Below are 19,662 nucleotides of genomic sequence, written 5' to 3' on the forward strand. Positions count from 1 at the left end.
TGTCCCTCGTTTCTGAGCACGCTTACTCCGCTCGCCGTCCGACTGAACGGTTGCCTTTGCTCCCGAGTCGCCGCACCGCAAGCGCCCTTCGAGGATGCCAGCCGCCGACGGTACCATGTTTGCGAGCGTGTCGACGTTCGCCTTCTCGTTCGGCGTGCACTTTATGCAGTATCGCGCAGCCAGCCGCGACTGGTCCCGGGTAAAGTCATCGGAGCCATGGAAGGTGCGATGGATGGCGCAGTACAGGTATTCCCCACCCGTCCGGAGCTCGACGTACGTTGGCGTAACGAGGTGTGGCGGCACGTGAGGCATGACACCTGGCGAGTAGAGGCCCCGCCCACCCAGGGTACCCAGAGTAGGGACGCCGGGGCTCTGCCGCAAGAGACCTCGAGAGTGCGTGCGTGTGCCTCTACTCGCCAGGCATGACACGCAGGAGGGTGCGGGCATTAAGAAAAGGGAAAAGATTTCCGCAAAAATCTACCGGTGCGCCGCAGTGGCGGCCCCGAGAAAAGGCCCGACACCATTGTGAACGGGCTTCCTTCGACGACGCAAATTGGAGCATGAGATCTCCGAAGCCCGCCAAAAAAAATTTCCTGCCCCACAGCGAAGCTTCACAGCGAGGCCACAGCGAAGCTTCACGAGGCCACAGCGAAGACGTCCAACACCTAGGTCAGCCTCGCCCCCCGCTGCTGCCCAACGCGAGCAAACGGGCGTGAGCAGCCGCCACCTGCCGAGGCGTTCATGTCACCGCGTCTGGATTTTCGCCAGCGCATATGTGCTTGAACACTCGTAGCATGGCGGCGGCAGCGCGCGCCCACCCTCACTCAATCATCCACACCTGCAACTCTTCTTCCACTCATTCGCGCCTTTCTCGCCACTGCCTCAGGTCTCTACTCCTCAAGGGGGCGGAGGCGGCCATTCGCTGTCAGCAATTGTACTCTCCTCCCCGCCTCTCCCGCCCCCTCTCCGCCGCCGCTGCCGCTGCCGCCTCCTCAGCTTCCACTCGGGCCGCGCCTCCTCCGTCCCCGCCATTGCCTTGCCGTTGCGACGGCTGCCGCCTTCGCTCGCCGGGCCACACGCGACCGTCCGTCGCCGCCTCCACCCCCTGCGAGGCGAGGCTCCCGTGTGAGCCGTCAGCCACTAGTGAGGGAGGCGTATTGCCTGCGAGACGTCAGCAAGCTCCAAGGCCACCGCCACCGCCACCGCCACCGCCGGTGCTTCCAGGACCATTACCACCGCCACCACCATTACCCCGCCGCCGCCTCCACCCTACTGTCACCTCTGTCCCATGCCGCCGCCACTGCCGCCGCCGCCACCACCACCACTACCACCATGGCAGAGGCAGGGAAGAGCGTGTAGACATATAGTTCGCAATCACATCTTGCAGCATGGAGACCGCACAAGAGTTTTTTGTAAGTTCACCAGAAACACAAAGACAGAGTCCGAGTCGGGACGTACACAGCGCGAGAGGCACAAGTCGCGAGCGGTGCAAGAGACAGAGGCTCCTCTGCGCGCAGTGGCCCCGACACAAGTCACATATGGGGGGCGCGCAAGGCGGACAGCGAGAACATAATGACGGGCGAGAAGCGCGGTGTGGCGTGAGGCGCGGCGTGGCGCGGCGTGCGGCGTGGCGCGGCGTGCGGCGGCCGCACGCCCTGTGGGCACACCCCACGTGTGTATACTGTACCATGCGAGGAGAGACGAGAAGACAGAGTTGGCGCGGCGTGCGGCGCGGCGCACGGGGTGCGGCGCGGCGCACGGGGTGCGGGCACAGAGCGGCGTGCGAGCACAGGGCGGCGCAGCTGCAGAAACGAGTGAGTCCGCTGAACATGCACAGTGGCTGCACGCGCCGTCAAGCCAGCCTCAGCGTGGCCGCTCAGCCGCGCTGCCGCTGCGCCGCCTCGAGCGCTGCGTGCGCCGCGGCAAAGATGTTGGCGTCGATGAGGCGCGTCACGGAGGGCTTTGTGCATCCCTCCTTGACGTAGACGGTCACCACCGCCTTGAGCGCGGGGCCGCAGCTTTTGTCGCCTGGCGCGGGCAGGTGGGCACCGGGGGGGGGGAGGAGTGATGCGCACCGGGGGGGGGGGGGGAGGAGTGATGCGCGGGCGCGAGAGGCTCGCGCGAGGGGATGCGACGGTTGAGGGGCTAAGAAGGTAAGGGATGGGGGTGCGCACCGGGCATGCCGCGGTGGCACGCGACGCAGTCCCCTGAGTAGGCCTCAGTGAGCAGCGCGAGGCCCACGCCCCCCGCGGCCTGCTGCAGCTGCGCGACGAGGTCCTCCTTTGGCGGCTCAAACGAGCCCTCGGCGCTGAGCTGGTAGAAGCCGAGGGAACGCTCCGAGCCAGCGAGCCCAAAGACGAGGCGCAGCAGCACGGCGCGCGCGTGCGGGTCGCGGTGGGCGTTGCCGCCCGTGGCCGCCTCGTAGACCAGCAGCTTGAGCGACATGAACGCGTCGAGGCGCATGAGGCGCCTGTCTCAACGGTGGGGCGGCGGGTGCGTGAGCGGGGACTGCGCGAGCAGGAGGCGGACTGAGGGAGAGGAGGCGAGGGTTGGCTGAGGCACAGAAGGCCGTATGCGCGCGAGGGACAGAGCGGGAGGGACAGAGGTGTGCGAGGGCGTGAATGGTGAGAGGCAGGGCCCGGGGTGAGAGAGCGGCGCGCACATGCACTCCGCGATCGGCGGGCAGACGGCGTCCATCGCCGCCACCTTGGCCTGGAACGAGGCCGTGGGCAGCTTCGTCGTGTCGAAGCGCGGCGGCACGAGCGGGATCATGAGGACCGAGCCCGGGTTGGTCGCGCGCAGCAGGTCCACGATTGGGAAGTGGCCAAAGAGGACGGCAGAGGCGGTCTTGCGGCGTGCAAACGATGCTGCGGAGAACCGCCGGTAGGCGGCGAGCACGGCCGACAAGATCGCGACCCCTGCGGACTGCATGTTCTCCGGTGTGAGGCCCTTGACGTACGCCTGAATGCTCGAGGCACCGGAGAGGGTAGAGAGCGCCCCGCCACCGGCCAGAAGCAGCGGCGTCTCGAGAGCGAGCTCCATGCTACTCGGGTTGAGCAGCGAGCTCGGATTGACGGAGTCCCAATCGCGGAGCGTGCCGGGAGGCGGGGCCTCATACGCGAGCACCATCTCCTTGTACCTCTCGGCGGCGGCCACGGCGACCTCGACCTCGAGCGCCGCCTTGGCGAGCAGCGGCCAAAGCCGCCGGAAGGCCGCGGCGAGCGCCGTCTGCACGCCGTCGTCCTTGAAGTCGATGTAGGTCGACAGCTCGTCGGGCAGCTGCAATGGCGCGGCCGCCCCCTCAAAGTCAGCGGCGCGACCGTCCTCGCTCGAGCTCGAGCTGGCCGGCTGGAGCTGCAGCGCGGCGGGCGGCTCGGCCTGCAGCGTGGCCTCGGAGCGCGGCTCCTTGCCGGCCTGCGCGTCAAAGCGGTCAGCCGAGACTGGGAAGCGGCCCTGGAACAGCGTGTGCAGGTAGCCGCCTTGCTGCAGCGACTCTTCGAGCAAGGTCAGGATGGGAAGGATGGCAAGCGCCTGGTTTTGCGACTGCGGCGCCAGGTGGCACCATGCCAAGCTCGCCGCGGATAGCCTCCCGAGGCCAGACCCGAAAGGCTGCAACTCCTCCAGGAAATTTCCCATCGCCTCCTGCGGGATTGGCCGGGCAGCGCCAGACAAGCCGACCAACAGGAAGTCCCAACGCGCCTCGCTCGCCGCGGCCGCCTGCTTCCACCCGCCGTTGCCGCTGTGCATCGTGTCGGCAAGGAGCTCGGCGTCGCGCTCCCGCAACAACCGGAGCAGCACGCGCGACGCCGCCTCGGCCACGCTCTCTGCCTCGGCGGGCGCGCCGCCTGCCGGCACGAAGGCCCAGCGGGATGGGCTCCTGGGACTGCCTGCCGGCATCCACTTGCAGTCCCCGCGCGCCTCCAGCTGGAGGCGCGCGAGGACTTTGGCTGACGTGGCCGCCCCGCCGGCGAGCGCCTCCCGCGCCTCGTCGAGCAGCTGCCTCGTGCCCTCCACGTGCAGCGCCTCGAGCGTGCCGAGAACCGCCTTGAGCAGCGCGAGCGCGGCGCGAGGCCCCGATGCCTCGCCGCGCAGCTGCACGCGGACGGCGGTGGACAATCCCAGGGAGTCCTCCGCGGGCGAGGCCAGCACGAGCAGCGATGCGAAATCGGTGTTGGACGCGCCCGGCATGAGAGAGCGGACCAGCGAGAGGGTCGCCAAGATGGAGCCGTCGAGGTTGGACCGCTGGATGAGGCCCTGCGGAGAGACGTCCCGGGGCGGCGCCTGGCCGGCGGGCCCGAATGAGCCGAGAATGGCCCGCACCATCACCGTGCACTCGACCGGCACGTCGCGCTGCTCCCGCAGCCGCCGCAGCAGCACGCGCGCCGCTGCCTCGGCGACGCTCGACGGCTTGACGGGCGCGTCCTCGGCCGCCAGGAAGTGCAAACCGCCGTGGCCACCGCGCCCGCAGCCAAGCCGAAGCATCCAATCCCCGCGCGCCAGTGCGACGAGGCGCGTGAGGAGCGCCGCAGGCGCCGCCCCGCCGGCGAGCGCCTCCCGCGCCTCGTCGAGCAGCTGCCTCGTGCCCTCCACGTGCAGCGCCTCGAGCGTGCCGAGAACCGCCTTGAGCAGCGCGAGCGCGGCGCGAGGCCCCTTCGCCTCGCCGCCCAGCTGCGCGACGGCGGTGGACAATCCCAGGGAGTCCTCCGCGGGCGAGGCCAGCACGAGCAGCGATGCGAGGTCGGTGTTGGACGCGCCCGGCATGAGAGAGCGGACCAGCGAGAGGGCCGCCAAGATGGTGCCGTCGAGGTTGGACGAGCGGAGGAGGCCCTGCGGAGAGACGTCCCGGGGCGGCGCCTGGCCGGCGGGCCAGTACCTGTTGGGGATATGCCGCACGATCGCCGTGCACTTGGGTGCTGCCTCCTCTGACTCCGCGCGGGCCTTGACCGCGCGAGCCTCAGCCGCGGCGTCCACCTGAGACCTCTTACGCTTCGTCGGCATACTGCAAGCAAGCGACCACTGCAAGCGACCACTGCAAACAAAGGGCGCGCTATTTTTCTTTTCTCTTCCAACCCCCGGTGCACTTGAGCGTAGGCCCCCGAAATAAAAGGAAAAAAATCAGACGCGGCGGAAGAGCCGCGATGCTGCGCTTCGCGGCGGGTCTGTGCGTCGTCGCCGGGCTCCTTCAGCATGCTCCTCGCGCGCCCCGTGTCGCACCCCGCCCCTCGCGCGTCGCGCTCGCCGATCAGAGCTCAACGGCACCCTTGGCCTGCCGGTCACGTACGACGAGCAGAAGGAGCGGTACGCAGTCATGCTCGTGTCGAACCAATCGCGAGTCCTGCTCAAGCCTGGCAACCTGAAGCCATGGCTCGTCGAGCCGGCCAAGGGAGAGCCAGTGACCGCGGTCGCCATCGGGACGGCATCGGTGGGCAGCTCGAGCTGATCAAAGCCGGCGCAGCGCACTCGCAAGAGGACGGCATTGCGGAGGCCGTCTACACCCGGGCGCTGAACCTCGGCGGGACGGATGTTCGAATGCGCGCCGAGCTTGCGGCCGAGCTCTATCGGGGTGGAGGCGTGGAGATGCTCGTCCAGTCCATGGATGCACACATGCCCGACCGCCGGTGGCCGGACCCCTCTACTCTCCCCTCCTCTTCTTCACTCTCCAGCTCCTCTCAGCAGCCTCTCAGAGTGTTTGGTTTGTCAGTTGTTTGTGTCAGAGTGTCTCACACTCACACAGAGGACGGAGCTCTCTGATTGCCCTCCCGTCCTCGCACCCCAGGCGCGTCTTCTTCGCGCTCTTCTTCGTGAGCCAGCTACTCATCGCGGAGGAGGTCGGGGGTCGCGCCCCTCGCCCCGCCTCGATACCGCACGGCTCGCTCCCTCCTCACCACCAGCTCACCACTCACCCACGCCCCAACCATCGCGCGCAGGACGGCACCGAGCGCTCTCTGGCGGCTGAGGCCAAGGAGCGGGCGGTGAGGGCCGGCTACTTTGACCGCCTGTGCGCCGCGCTCAAAGCACACACGACGAGCGACGTCCAGGTTTCATCCCGATTGGGCTCTGTCTCTTCTCTCCCCCTCTCCCGCGCACTCTCACGCCTTGCTCCTGGCCTCTGCACAGTGCACGGCGCTCTCGGCCTTTGCGCAGGGCGCGAGCGGCGGCGCCTTCGTCGGCACCGAGGCTCGCCGCTGCGCGGCGGCCCGCGCAGGCGGCCTCGAGGCAGTGCTCGCGGCGATGCGGCTCGCGCCGCACCGCTCGGCGGTGCAGCACTTTGGCATCACGGCGCTCAACGCCATATGCGCGACGGGCAACGCCGTGGGCGTGCCTCCGGTCATGTCGCGCTGCGGCCTGGCCGTGCGCGCGGGCGCCCCCTCCTTGATCCTCGAGGCGATGCGCCGTTTCGGACACGTGCGCTCCGATCAGGGCGTGTGCCTGCACCGGATGCAGGGCCCCGACGGCGGAGAGATCGAGTGCGCCGTGCCCGGGTCGATCCTGCAGTCGGGCTGCATGGCCCTCGACTGCCTCGTGGCGGACGACGACGAGAGCCGCATCCAGGCGCTCAATGACGCGGGCACGCTCAAGGCGCGGCGATACCTACAAGGTTGCGCCCTCTGTCCTCTCCCAGCTTACAACAGAACGCGTGCTCGCCGAGGTCGTGCGCGCCGACCCGGCATGCGCCGACATGGCGACCCACGTCAACACCGCGTTCCAGGGCCCGCCCAAGCGGCTCGCCGAGATGAAGGTCATCGAGCCCCTCTTCGTCAGGCTCGTCGGCGACTCGGACATGACATCGCTGATGGACGAGGCCGACCAGATGACCCTCGTGGGCACGCCGGAGGAGCCCGGCTTCATGCTCAAGGCGGCGCAAAAGGTGTGGGAGAAGACGGAGGGACGGGCTTGACGAGGAAGTTTGATTGGTGGACGTGTGACGAGGCCCGGCGCCCGGAAGTCGGATCGTATCGCGTATGACTATGTCGTCGTTGAGTCATATGAGTCTGGACCTCTCGCTATGCGGCAAGGAAATGTGGACCTGCCCCACCCCGGGCAGCCGCGCACCGTGCCGGCTGCCGCCTGCCGGGGCACACAGTGGAGTCGTGAGGAGATGAGAGATGAGGCCATAAGGCAACTGTGTCCACCACACTGATGGGTGAGGGGATGGAGTGTGTGGATCATTTTGAGAGTCTTCGGGCCGTTTGAAAAGGGTGTTCAAATTTACGGGAAACCTTAAATCGACTTCCTCTTCCCGGCTCCGAATGGGTCCTCCATGATCGACCGCGGAGACCCGTGGCCCTCTGGAGCGAGGCCCTCTGTGACTCGGACCGCCTTGGTCGGCGTCGTCGGCGCCGGCAACGAGCGCTCCGTAAGGGGCGTGCTGTCGCCCCGTTTCAGCCACTGGTGTCCGAGGACCGCCTTCGCTTTCGTGCGCCGGCTCGGCTTCACCGTCAGCATCGCGTCCAGCAGCTCGACCGCGAGCGGACTGGGAGGCTCGCGCAACGAGCCTGCGACGAGCAGGCTACGCCCGCGGCCCTGCCGCTGCGCCTCGTTCAGCGCGTTGACCGCATCCGCAAAGGCAGCGTCGTCGTCGCGGCTAAAGGGGAAGAAGCCAAACAGCATCAAGTAGAGGATCACGCCCATAGACCAGACGTCGGCAGTCAGGCCGTCGTAGCCGCCGCAGTTGAACCAGACCTCTGGCGCCGCGTACCCGCTGGAGCCGACGAGGTTCTGCAGAGGCGTCTCGCGGTGGTACCCGCCGCGCGAGTCGCCGCGGGGCCGGTAGGCGTGCGAGAGGCCAAAGTCGATCAGCTTGACGCCCCCGCTCTCGGTGAGGAGGATGTTTTCGAGCTTGAGGTCGAGGTGAGCGATCCCGTGGGCGTGGCAGTGCGACACGGCCGCCGCGATGCCGCCAAAGATGCGCCGCGCCTCGGCCTCTTCCAGCGGCCGCGGTCGTCCGGCGCGGGCGATCCGGTCGTAGAGCTCGCCTCCGGACACCTTCTCGAGCACGACGCAGTACGCGTCTAGAGGCACACGGGCCGGATACGACCAGGGCAGGCGCGACAGAAGCCCACCACATCCCTCGATGATAGTACGCGCATAGCCGTGCGCGTACATGGCGACAATATTGCTGTGAGGGCCAAGCCGCTTGAGGATCTCGGCCTCGTTCACGATGTTTGGCGCGCCGCGGACCATGCTGGACACGACCTTGACCGCAACCTCCACACCGCCGCCAGAAGCCGAGAACACACCGTCGCTGAAGGAGCCGGTGCCGAGCTTAGTTGAGGTAATTCGCCAGCGCCGGGCCGACGGCGGAGGTGGAGAGAAGCCGTGGTCGGAGCCGCGAGGCGACGGTGCGACGGACGGCGGAGGAAAGAGGCGGTGGCGAGAGCAGCGACGAGACGGTGCGCTGGACGGCGGTGATGCGACCATCCCGCCGAACAAGGGCTTGGCTGAAAGCGAGCGGCGTCTCAGCCTTGCTATTGACAAGAAAATACGTCGCGTGGCGCTGTGCGCAGGTCTGTGAGAGGTTGAGGTGCGAGCCCTGGAGGCCCTGGGGATGGGGGGAGACTACCCGCGGGCCTAGAAGGCCCGCGCGCAGGGGGGTGGGACATTGAGACCTGAGGGAGGGTGTAGAGGATGTAGAGTGTAGAGCGCTGTGAGAGAGATTTTTAGCAACACCAAACAACTCTAACACTCACACGTAATTTGGGGCCTGGAGCCCTGTTCACGCGCGCGCGAGACGTGCAGACAGGGTTGCCAGGTGAGAGCGAATGGCGCGGTTCACGCCTCGCACAACAGAGAGAGAGATGCGCTCTGCATGGTGGGACATAAAAGAGAGCGAGTACTTGGGCGAGTAGGCCGTGCGGTCAACGCTGCCGCGCGCGACTTTGCGCGCGAGGCGGCGCAGCTTGAGAACGGCGGTGGGCGAGAAGCCGCCGCCGAACGTCTCGTGGAGCAGCAGGTTGAAGTTGTTTGTTTGAGCGCTGTAGAGCTGTAGAGATGTAGAGCGCTGGAGAGCGCTGTAGAGCTGTAGAGCTCTACATCCGCCGCGGGACGAGGCGCCTGCGTTGTAGAGCGATGTAGAGGCGCTCTACAACGTGAAATCTCTACAACAAACTCTACATCATAAGCGGCGAACGAGCAGGGGAGGCACGGTCGCTCTCCGACATGAGGCGCGTTGCACTTGCCAGTGCGGCCCTGGCCTTCTGTCTACCCGCCCAATGGGTGGCAGGTGCCTCTGCTGCTATGGCATGCCTCACGGCTGCGACTGGCCGGCGCCTCGGCGCGTCAGCTCGGCTCGGCGTAGCGATAGCGGCCAGCGCAACTCGCCTGGACTCAACGCTCAGCCAGGAGCTCCCGCACGCGCTGGCGCGAGTCATGGCGCATGCAACGCGTCTGAATGCTCGCCTCGCCTCGCGCAAATGCGACCGTCCTCGCAGCCGACAGTCCACCGCCTGCTAAAGAAGCACAGCGACGAATGCGGCACCGGCGACACATGGCAGGCTGGTCATGACGCAGTTATAGGGTGTTGTGTGCCGTCAGAGGGACTCTCTGTGTGTCAGGGATAGTCAGGGCTGTCCATCAGAGCTTCACTAAGCTCGGAGACACCCCATTAGCGCGGCTCGACCTCTTTGAGTCACTGCCTTCCCGGCGGTTTGGCTGTAGAGCCTCTACAACAAACTCTACAACAAAATCGCGCTCTACATCGCTCTACAACGCAGGCGCCTCGTCCCGCGGCGGATGTAGAGCTCTACAGCTCTACAGCGCTCCAGAGCGCTCTACATCTCTACAGCTCTACAGCGCTCTACACTCTACATCCTCTACACCCTCCCTCAGATTGAGACCGGTCATGAATGAGTTCACAGGACGGCGTCACATGCATCGAAACAAATTTCTTATTTTCCTTTGGCTGCAGCTGCTGCGTCGGCGGCTGCTATATCCCCCGAAAGAGAGAACCCCACCAGCATAACTACCTTTTTTTCGGCTCGGCGTAGCCCAGCAAAAGCAGACGTTTTTTTCGGCTCGGCGTAACGATATCGAAGGAACCGCGTCCGCGTCCGCCGGCAATGGGCGCCAAAGCCGCCCAAGCCAACCCGGACTGGGAGGCGAAAAAGGCGCTCGAGGAGCTCCAGTGGAAGTGCCTCCTCGCCCTTCGTGCGCAGCCGCCCTGCGGCACCCGCTCATCCCCGGCCCGGCTGGCAGGTGGGGACGGCACGAGGTGCAGGGCCTCGACCCCAGCCGCGCAGAGGCCCTGGCGCTCTCGCCGACCCAGCACCAGGTCGGCTACACTATTCGCTCGGCCGAGCAGCTGCCGCCGGCGCTGGCTCACGCCGGAGCCTCGGCGCGCCTCGTCCGGCGCACCGCCGAGCTGATGCTGCGACACTCGATTGTGTACGCGAGCATTGAGGAACGGCGCGCGGCTCTGACACGCTCGCCGGCAACGACGGCCGGGGAAGGTGCCCTACCCCATCCCTCTCCGTGTTTTCAGGTGCAAGTCGACGCAGGAGTACTTTGACGAGGTGCTGCGCACCGCACGGATGCAGTATGAAGGCTACCGCGCCGCGGCCGAGGTGCTGGGCAAGATCCTCGCGCGGCCGCCGCTACTGGACGTATGGGAGAAGTCGTGCCCGGGGCTGCTCCGTGCAAAGACGCGTGAGCTGGCCCTGCAGACCGAGGGCACCGCATCGTACGATGGCGCCTTTGTGGAGAAGCTGCGGATCGAGCAAATCTACTCGGCGGTGGTCGACCTCAAGAGCCTCGAGACGGAGCGGCCGATCCGCGAGGGCGACATCCGCGCCCGCTTCGACGCCGTCTCGCGGCTCGCCGCCGTGGAGCAGGCCAAGGTGATGGCGCAGGAGAAGCTGCTCGCGGAGGAGCTCGCCGCCATCGGCGACGGCTCCGAGACGGTCGCCGAGTACGCAGGCAAGCTCGCGGAGAGCCTATCCACCAGCCAACTGCGGCTGTCGGACTGCAAGCTGCTGCAGCTGCCCCCGCTGGTCTGCTCCTTTATCCACATCGAGGTGCTCGACCTCTCTGCCAATGCGCTCGAGGCGCTGCCGCCGGAGATTTGCCAGCTGACCGCGCTCAAGAAGCTGTACGCAGTTGACAACAAGTCTCAGGGCCCTAGATGCAAGATGGGCATGCGCAACAGATACCTCCTCGCGCCTAATCACATAGCGACCGAGTGTGGGGTCGTGCCGAGGCTCAGATGCGGGGCAGTACTCACCCCTGCCTCTCCATGCAGGTTGGCGACGGTGCCCGACGAGCTGTGGAAGCTCCACCGCACCCTCATGTACTTGGCGCTTGGCGGGAACCCACTCGTCGCGGAGGTGCGCCAGCTCTATCTCGAGGGCTTGCCGGTCCTCCTGGCGCACCTCAAGCTGCGCCACCGGCGGAGGAGGCGCGAGGCGACATCGGAGCAGGGCTTCTTCCCGCGCCTCGCCTCGCACCACGGGGCAGAGGCGATCCGTGCGACCCGCTCGGCCTCCGAGCCGAACAAAGGCGCACTGCCCTTCACAAGCTACCCGCCCACCCCGCTGCCCGCGAAGCGCGGCGTCTTTACGCGCGGCGTCACGCTCGACGACACAGACCTGCCAGACTACCGCCCTCCGCGCGACCGCGCCCCAGCGCCCGGCGTGGCTCCGGTGCTCCAGACGGGGTGCGGCACGGCGGCAGAGATGGATGCCGAGGCGGAGGCGGAGGCGGAGGCCGCACAGCGTCGGCTCGAGGAGGGACTGCGGACGCGGAGCTGGTCGTACGGGCTGGCCGGGCTGCTCGAGACGTACGGCAGCACGCGCTCACGAGGCATCAGCGGGCCGTGAACTGATGTTGAGCGGTGATTCCGATTGTGTGATGGGTATTTTGTGTTTATGCTGAGGTACCGCGTTGCGTCTTGATAACAACTGCGTTGCAAAATGCGGTCTAAAACCCCCGTCCATCGACACACGCGACATGGCTCCATGGGGGTCATGACTCGAGACATGACCGGGGGGGCGGGTCCGTGGGGCGCGCGCGCGCGTTGTGCGACTCTACGTTGCGACAGGCACGCGCTCAGTACACATCACGAACCACGGGCCAAGGGGCAGTCCTACGATCGACAGAGTGTTCTGCGCCCTGCTCCTGTTGGCGGGCAGCATGGCGGGCAGCTAAATCGAGGTGAAAGCTCAACCACGATGCTTGTTTGGGCCCCTATCGACAGTGCAGCGCTTGGCCCGACCTCCGTCGTGATTCGTCTCTCCACTTGCAAACTGCCCTCGTCTACTGAGAGCGATGCTGTTGGGCTCAGACCTCTTTCGAGGGGCTGACCACGAACAGACGCCGCCGTGGGCCGTGCGTCTCTTTCCAAGAGGGGCACCTCGGCTTTGGTGGCGATGGCGGCGATGGTCCTGGTGCACTGGTCGCGGCGTTCCTTGCGGCGGTCATTGGCGTGGTCGAACGCTCCAAAGCTGGCTCCCCTCGCGGCGCGAGGACAGCGGCACGCAGACCGCCTCTGACCACGCCTCTGAGGCAGTAGTCGTCCGCGCGAAGCGACGCAAGCATCGAGCGCTGCGGCGGAGGCGTTGGCGGCAGATCTGCGCGGCGGTGGTTCTCCTTCATCGTGGGTGACTCGAACGGCCGCCGTCCGCTCACCTGATTCTCGCAGCGAACGGGGAGCAGTGATTTCTATGGCGGCGGGTCGAGGGCGGGCAGGAGAGAGATGGCGGTTCGGCCCGCCGCAGCCCGCAGGGATATGTGCGTGTTTTGTGGAACGAGTCGTCATGAACGCGGGGTCGGCCACGATCGGCGGCGGCCGGCCGAGAGTGCGCGTGGTGTGGCGGCGTAATGGGCAGGCGGCCGTAAGCGGCAGATATTCTACTCCAGGCGGCGGTACCATGGTAACAGGTGGCCGACCGTGTCCGCCGCCGCCGAAGCGCAGGGACGAAGCATTGACGTCGTCACGAACGTGCTGCACTTTGTCGAGCGGCATGACGACGCGCCTTTCGGCGCCCGTTTGCGGGCCGGACCTGCTCAACTCTTCAGCGAAACAACGGCAGCGAGCACTCACCGCACACAAGCAAGTGCCGTCGAGAGGAAAAGAATTCTTAAGATGCAAGCCTCTCTCACAGCACACTGGCACGACAAGGGCGCAGACTGGCGCGGACTGGCACACACACAGGCTCACTTTTGCGCCATAGAGGGGGCGTCCTGCAGTTAAGGGGAAACCCGGTACGCGGGGCTAACCCTCGGAGACCCGTGTTTACTTTAAGGCCCTTTCCCTGCGAACGCGCACCCCCAGGGCTAGGGCTTTCTTGCCCGCAACCCGATGCCAATCATCCGGCCCGCTGGGTACGCTTCTGAGCTCCCCGGCCCTGGATGTGCGGTTACTGACTGCACTCCAAGTGCTCCAAGCGCGTGGAGAGGGCGTCTGTCGGCGCTAAAACCGCCGTCCCAACCACCGCGGGCAGGCGCTCCACCTCGTGTTCGATCGAGGGTTCCACGTGAGCGTTCCCAGACCGCCCTGCTGGAAGTAGGCCGCAGCCTAGCGAGCGTGTAAGGTGCCTATATGGGCTTCCAGTATCGGACCTTCAAGACATGCGCTTTTGGCCGGTTGCCTCCTCGGGGACATGGTACCTCCGGTGAGATAGTGGCTGCCAGTTCGAGACTGGGGCCGATCGAACTTGAGTTGTTCGGAGGAGAATCCGGCCAGCACGGGTACAAAGAGGGGTACCCGGAGAATCCCCAGCTGCGGAAACGTAGTGTCGCTCAAGAGGTGCGATACTGCGGGGGAGTGTAAGGTGCCTATATGGGCTTCCAGTATCGGACCTTCAAGACATGCGCTTTTGGCCGGTTGCCTCCTCGGACAGAGCGGCCTCTCTTGAGCCCTTTTAAAAGTCCGGCCCCGTCGTCGGCAGAGCTAGACATCTGGCAGAGGTGATCTCTTCTCGAGCGGAGAGACGAGAGCACGCGAACAACCTCCCGTCCCCCCCCCCCCCCACCAGCAGCAGAAAAAATTCAGTCACGCCTGTGAAGTGACCCGGCTTTGAACGAAAGTGCCCGTCAAACACGCCAAAATGATAAAAACCCACGCGCGGCGCGCGTGTGTGTTCCGCCCTGATGCGCAAGGCCTATAAAGAACCCCGCCACGACCTGTGGAATACGCTCAGCTCAGCATCAGAGCGACGTCCGCATTCTTCGCCCCGTCGCCGCAGTAAAAGTAGCCGTATCGCGCGCCCTTGCTAAAGGCGAAGAACCCTGGCCAGACGAGCGAGCGCAGGATGGTGGCGCCCGTGGCCGGGTCGACTCGCGAGACGAGTCCACCCTTGGGCAGGGTGTCCTCGGCGGGCATCAGGAAGTCGGCCCGGTTCTCGCTCGCCGAACGGAGCGGGTCGAGCGGCTTTCGCCTGCCCAGCGCCACCCAGCCGCCCGCCTCGGGCGTGCCGGCGAAAGCCGGGTTGGGCACCTGCGGCGTCAAGGCGTGGCGTTCATACCGCCGCCTAAAGCCTTGAAGCTCCTCACGCATTCCAGAATAAGCCGTGGCGCCAGAGGTGTTCAAGCGGCATGAACATGTTCAAGCGGCATGAACACAGGGGTCGAGGCATCTAGTGGTGGGCACCGCGCCGCCCGAAGGGTGGAGGACGAGGGCGCCGGTGGGGGCGACCGCTGCGTCGGACTCGATTTGCTGCACCATGTACACGAGCAGGTGCTCCTCCCGCAGCTCGCCCTGTAACACGTGCGCGATGTCGCCTGCAGTTGGAGTGCGTGCGGTGTCAGACAGATGCAAGTGAGAGAGGCGCATGCGGCACCCCCTCTGGGCAGAGCTCCCGCCCCACCTTCGAGCCCGCCGGTGATGGCGGCACACGCGGCCGACTCATCATCGCTCAGCACCGGCAGCTGCGCCCACGAGACGCCGTCAGCGCAGAAGAAGAAGATCTTGTCCTCCGACCACGAGCTGCGGATGCCAGAGGCGATGAGGTAGTCGCCCGTTCGCCTGACGTGTCCGCCAGGTGGATGGGCGCGGGCAGCGCGGCGTGGGAATACTTGGAACGCGTGGCATTCTGGGAGGGCGCGAGTGCGGTGCCCCTTTTGCCGGTTCGGTTGCTGCGGCAGGCATGCAGATGTTTGGCATTGGCGTCGGTCACCCGCTCAGCTTCCCCCACGCGCGGACGGCGGAGAGCTTGTAGTTGCGTCGGAGCAGCGGCAGCGACGACTGCATCGCAGAGCGGTGGGCCAGCGAGACGCCGGCGCCGACCGTGGCAAGCAACTCTAGGTCATCCACGTCCATCCTGGCGGCTGTAACCGATCTGTAGAGCTGGGGTTTCTTCTAGCACGCGCCAGTTCGCACCTGTGTCGAGCCTGTCTGCTGTGAGAGAGAGTTGTTTTGTCTAAATTCTTCACGCGACTTCTTTCTCTTTCCGTGGTTCGAGGTAAGATGGGCTCCCTCCCACGGGGAGATGTCAGCGGGCTGGCAGGAATCAGGAATCAGGAATCAGGTGCAAAGGAAAGAGTGTTTTCTTCTGTCGTGCCAGAATTGCAGAAAGAGGTGTTTCTCGGGTCCGTTGGCCTCTTTTGTAGGGAAGAATTTTGATACCCGTCAGGACGCCTGCTGGGGGCAGCTTCGTGACGAAGCCGTTTCGACGAGGAGAGGAGAGAAGGTACTGGCGACGCGCACAGACTGGCGTCAGCTCTGCTTCTGAAGTACATCTCTGAAAGGCACCTCAGAGGTGTAGTACATACACCTCGTCGCACCGTCTCCTCCAGATCGAGACGGACTCCATGAACGGCCGAGCATTTCTTCATTACTATTATTAATTGATGCTTTTGCACAGCTGAGCCCCCCCCCCCCCCCTTCCCCCGCGCCCATTCCCTGCCCTCTCCCGCCACACACTCCGTCAGAGCCCCCTCCCCTCTTGCACAACAGGAATTTTGACAATTAACCAGATGGACTCTCAGAACGATGGGCTTGTCCATCCCGGAGTGGTTCGAGTCACACCCCATCGCCATCGGGGAGAGGGGGGGCGATACTGCTTCAGCAGCGTGCACCTCGATCCTGTACCGTGTTTGTTATGACCCCCCCCCAATGAACACACCAGTGAGGGAGGGCGAGACGATCGAGGGGTCCCGTACCATGCGGAATCGACCCTATCCAGTGCTCAAGTGCTCAAGATCGTCGCCAGACTTCTTTCTCTTTGTCAGGCCATGTGCCGCTCGCTCGCCCGCCCAAGTGACTTGGACGCGCGGTCGAGGGCACCCCACCGTTCTTGGGGCGCGCTGGCGCTCACCAGCGATCGTCCCCCCACCCATCCACCCTTTTTTCTTTGAGGCTGTCGCTCGGTCGCTCCGAGAACTTAAGCTCGTCTCGCAGCTGCGAGAAAAGCGCGGTATCGTATAAACTTCTTTTATTAGTTTTACGGTTTTTGCATTGGGGCGGCCTGGACCTGGTGCCAACGCCGTGCCGAGAGACGTAGGTGTGTATTCTGTATGGCCAGCCACCCCAGTTCGCCACCTTGCGCCGTTTTCCCGACGAGCTGGCTCCACCCCAGAACAAACCGGAGGTGTCAGCCGAAGCTTTTCTCTCGGTCTCGCGGGCATCTTGCAGAGAGTCTCCAGGCCCCTCGCCAGCATGTTCTGGTCCCTGCCCCTCGCCGGCGTGCCTCGCGCGCGCTCACTTCTCGCTCCCCTTGACCAGCCGCTTTCGCACCGAGGCCGGCTTGGGCGTCTGCAGGTCGTCGGCGATGAAGAGGTCCTCGTCCTCCGCCACCGCGGGAGCCGCGCCATCAGCCGCCGCGTCCGGAATGAACGCGTGCTGCGGCGAGCCGCTGCCGTCGCGCTTCACGCTGGCCTGCACTTCGCTGCACTTGACCAGGCGACGCCGCCGAGGAGTTTCCTTCACCGCGTGAGCGTGCGGCTGCGCGGCGGGCGGGACCAAGGAGGTGTCTCAGGGCGGGCGGGTGGGAGGGATGGGGCGGGGGCGAGGCGAGGCAGGGCGGGGCGGTAGGAGAGGGATGGGGTCTAGGGGGGGGACTGGGGGACACACCTCAGCCAAATCGAGCTCCTCGGCCGACCGTTGCGGCGGCGCAATGGGCTCGAGGGGCTTGGCGCCCGCGGCGTGGGGCGGCTCGGGCGGGGGCGGGTCCGTCTCGCCGTCGCTCGCCTCTCCCTTGCCGGGGCTCCCCTTGCCGACCCCTTGCTCCGCCGAGGGGTAGAGAGAGTAGGCCAAGCGGGGCGAGCGGGCGCGTCCTCCCCGGCTGTTGCTCTCCTCGGTCTCGCTGCTGCTGCCGCTGCTGCTGGCCTCCTCGCCGTCGGACAAGTCGCTGCTGTGGAAGCTGCCGCTGTCGCTCGTCTCCTGCAGAGCGCAAACATCTCTCAGTCCATGTCAGGAGGGCTGGTGCGCGCGCGCGCTCTCTCTCTCACGCACCTCCTCCTCATCTGACTTGGCGATGAAGCCGCCCAAGTCGCTATCGCTGCCGCTGTCGTCGCTCCGGTCGGCACCCTTGACCAACCGGCGTGCCCGCTTCGGTGGCGCGCGCTTTGGCGGCGCCTGCGGCTTCGCCGTCGCCGGCGGCTGGTCAACCACCTCGCTCCACCCTCGCCCCGCAGCAGCGGCAGCAGCGGCGGCAGCAGCAGCAGCAGCAGGGGAGCCCGCTCCGGCGTCGGCTGCGGCGGCTGTGGGAGGGTCGAAGATGACGGTCGGGGGCGGCTCGAGTGACGGGGAGGCGGCGGAGCCGTGCGATGCGATGGAGCTGTGCGCCGTGTCGTCGTGCGGTCCGCCGCCAGACTCGCGCGCCTGGCGTTGCGGCGCGTTCTCCTTCTCCTCCCTCTGCGTGTTGGCCGTGCCCTCATCAGAGGCGGGCGCTGGCGGCTTGGGTGGCGGCTTTGCCAGCGGCTTTGGCTTGCGCGGCTTGGGCGGCGGCTTTGCCCCGCCGCCGCGCCCTTTCGGGGGTGCGGCGATGGCCTGCTCCGCCTCCTCCGGCGGCGGCGCGGGCGGCTCGTCCTCGCTCTCGGAGAGGGTCTGCTGCTCGCCGAGAGAGAGGCCGCCCATCGCCGCAGCGAGAGGGCAGCCGGTCTCCTATTCACGACCTCTGCCCGTGAAGAGGCGTGTGCGGCTGCCGCCGCAAGCAAGTGAAGCCGCGTCCGCCTCGCCCGCCTCGCCCGGCTCGCCCGGCTCGCCCGGCGCCTCCTCCTCCTCGGGCGGCGCCTCCTCGACCCACATGCCCGCGTCCACCGCGCGCCCCTTGAGATCGAGCAGCTCCGGCCCGTAGCTGCGCGAGGGACGGGTAAGGGGCGTAGCCGTGAGGGACGGCCGTGCGGGACAGCCGTGAGGGAGTGCGGAGAAGGCGGAGTGAGCGAGGGGCGGCGGCGGCGGCGCCAGCAGCTGCGGCGCAGTGGGTGTGTACTAGGCAAGCGTGAGCAGAGTCTCGGAGACGCGTCGACGGGAGGGCGTCGGAGGCTTCTCAAAAGTGTCTCGCCTGCCGAGGTTGGAGCGCAGCCGCTCGACGAGCGCCTCGTCCGCGGTGGCGCCGTCCTTGAGGCTCGCGACGTACAGCCTCACCTCGACGGTCCGCTCGGAGGGCGGCAGCGACGCGTGGCCCATGAAGCGCACTGCCCGCCCCACCCGCTGCATCAGGTCCTCGGTGCTCAGCGGCACGTCCGCTAGCAGCAGCCGCCGCACGCCGAAGAAGCTCACGCCCTCGCCGCACTCCTTGGCGTCCGCCACCATCACACGCACCCCGCCCGCGGCCAGCACGCCGCCCTCGCCGCCGCCCTCGCCGCCGCCCTCGCCGCCCTCGCTGCCGCCCTCGCCGCCCTCGCCGCCGTCCACGCCGCCCTCGCCGCCGGTGCCGCCACACTCGCCGCAAAGCACGCCGGCAGCGCCCTCCGCCTCCACCTTCGCCTCTGCGCGGCCCGACGACCGGTTGAACTCGCAGAGGGCGCAGTTGCAGCTGCCGCGGCCAGCAAGCTCGTCGTGGCCGACGCCGAGCAGCGGCGCCAGCTGCGCGTCCGCCTTCTCCGCGCGCGTCCTCGCCGGCGGGTACCCTGGCAGAGGGAGGGGAGGGGGCGAGGGCCATGAGGAGCGGGTTTGTTCCACAGGCGCCTGCAGCCTCAACGTGGCCGCGCTAACGCATGCGGTGTCTAGGGCGGGCCGCCTCGCACGGCGCCGGCGCCGAGCCTCCGCGCGAGCATGCGCAGGAGCAGCTTGTAGCCGCCGTTGCGGTGGACGATGACGAGGGTCTTGCGCGGCGGCTGTGCGGTCGCCACGTCCTCGCAGATCTGCAGCAGCTTGCTCGCGTAGCCGCGCGCGCGGCGCAGCTGGGCCGCTGAGCCGTAGGGCTGCAGCAGCAGCAGGGGGGGGGGGGGGGGGGGGGTCCAAAAGCCAAGAAAGGAAGGTTTTTTTTGGGGGGGAAAAGGAGGCCCCTCCGGGGGAATGTCCTTTTTGAGAAGCCTCCCCGCCCCTCCATGGACCACCTGGCCCACGTCCTCGGGGCCGGGGTACCCGGCCGTTTGCCCAACCGAAAAAAAGCGTGAAATGACCCACACCTTGATCGGGTCCGAGGGAAGGCACCGTCTGGAGGGCCGCCTTTTTCCGCGCCACCCCTTTTTTTCCCCTTGGGCTCCTCGGCGCTCGGAGGCCCTCTTGGGGGAACCTCGGGGTTTACACTTGGGTCCCGAACCCCTCCCCGGTTCCCCCCCGGG

The 19,662-nt window shown here is 66.8% G+C and overlaps 3 protein-coding genes across 3 annotated transcripts; 1 reads left to right on the forward strand and 2 right to left on the reverse strand.

Moving 5' to 3' along the window:
- Nucleotides 1–7,192: 7,192 nt before the first annotated feature.
- EMIHUDRAFT_432027 (hypothetical protein) lies at nt 7,193–8,458 on the reverse strand. The gene has a single exon (XM_005775127.1). It carries the CDS (start codon nt 8,419–8,421, stop codon nt 7,222–7,224), a length of 1,200 nt encoding a protein of 399 aa, XP_005775184.1. The 5' UTR covers nt 8,422–8,458; the 3' UTR covers nt 7,193–7,221.
- A 1,600-nt stretch (nt 8,459–10,058) lies between these two features.
- On the forward strand, nt 10,059–11,813 carry EMIHUDRAFT_95396 (hypothetical protein; the record flags this gene model as incomplete). Its single annotated transcript, XM_005775128.1, has 3 exons — nt 10,059–10,129; nt 10,195–10,383; nt 10,481–11,813. 3 exons carry the CDS (start codon nt 10,059–10,061, stop codon nt 11,811–11,813), a joined length of 1,593 nt encoding a protein of 530 aa, XP_005775185.1.
- A 2,318-nt stretch (nt 11,814–14,131) lies between these two features.
- EMIHUDRAFT_195109 (hypothetical protein) lies at nt 14,132–15,253 on the reverse strand (the record flags this gene model as incomplete). The annotated part of the gene is made up of 4 exons (XM_005775129.1): nt 14,132–14,431; nt 14,585–14,715; nt 14,802–14,959; nt 15,111–15,253. 4 exons carry the CDS (start codon nt 15,251–15,253, stop codon nt 14,132–14,134), a joined length of 732 nt encoding a protein of 243 aa, XP_005775186.1.
- Nucleotides 15,254–19,662: the final 4,409 nt, after the last annotated feature.

Source organism: Emiliania huxleyi, assembly GCF_000372725.1.
Source record: "Emiliania huxleyi CCMP1516 unplaced genomic scaffold EMIHUscaffold_3, whole genome shotgun sequence".
NCBI lineage: Eukaryota > Haptophyta > Isochrysidales > Noelaerhabdaceae > Emiliania > Emiliania huxleyi.

Coding starts and splice junctions, on each gene's coding strand:
- EMIHUDRAFT_432027 (XM_005775127.1), bottom strand. CDS start 8,421: ATGGTCGCATCACCGCCGTCCAGCGCACCGTCTCGTCGCTGCTCTCGC.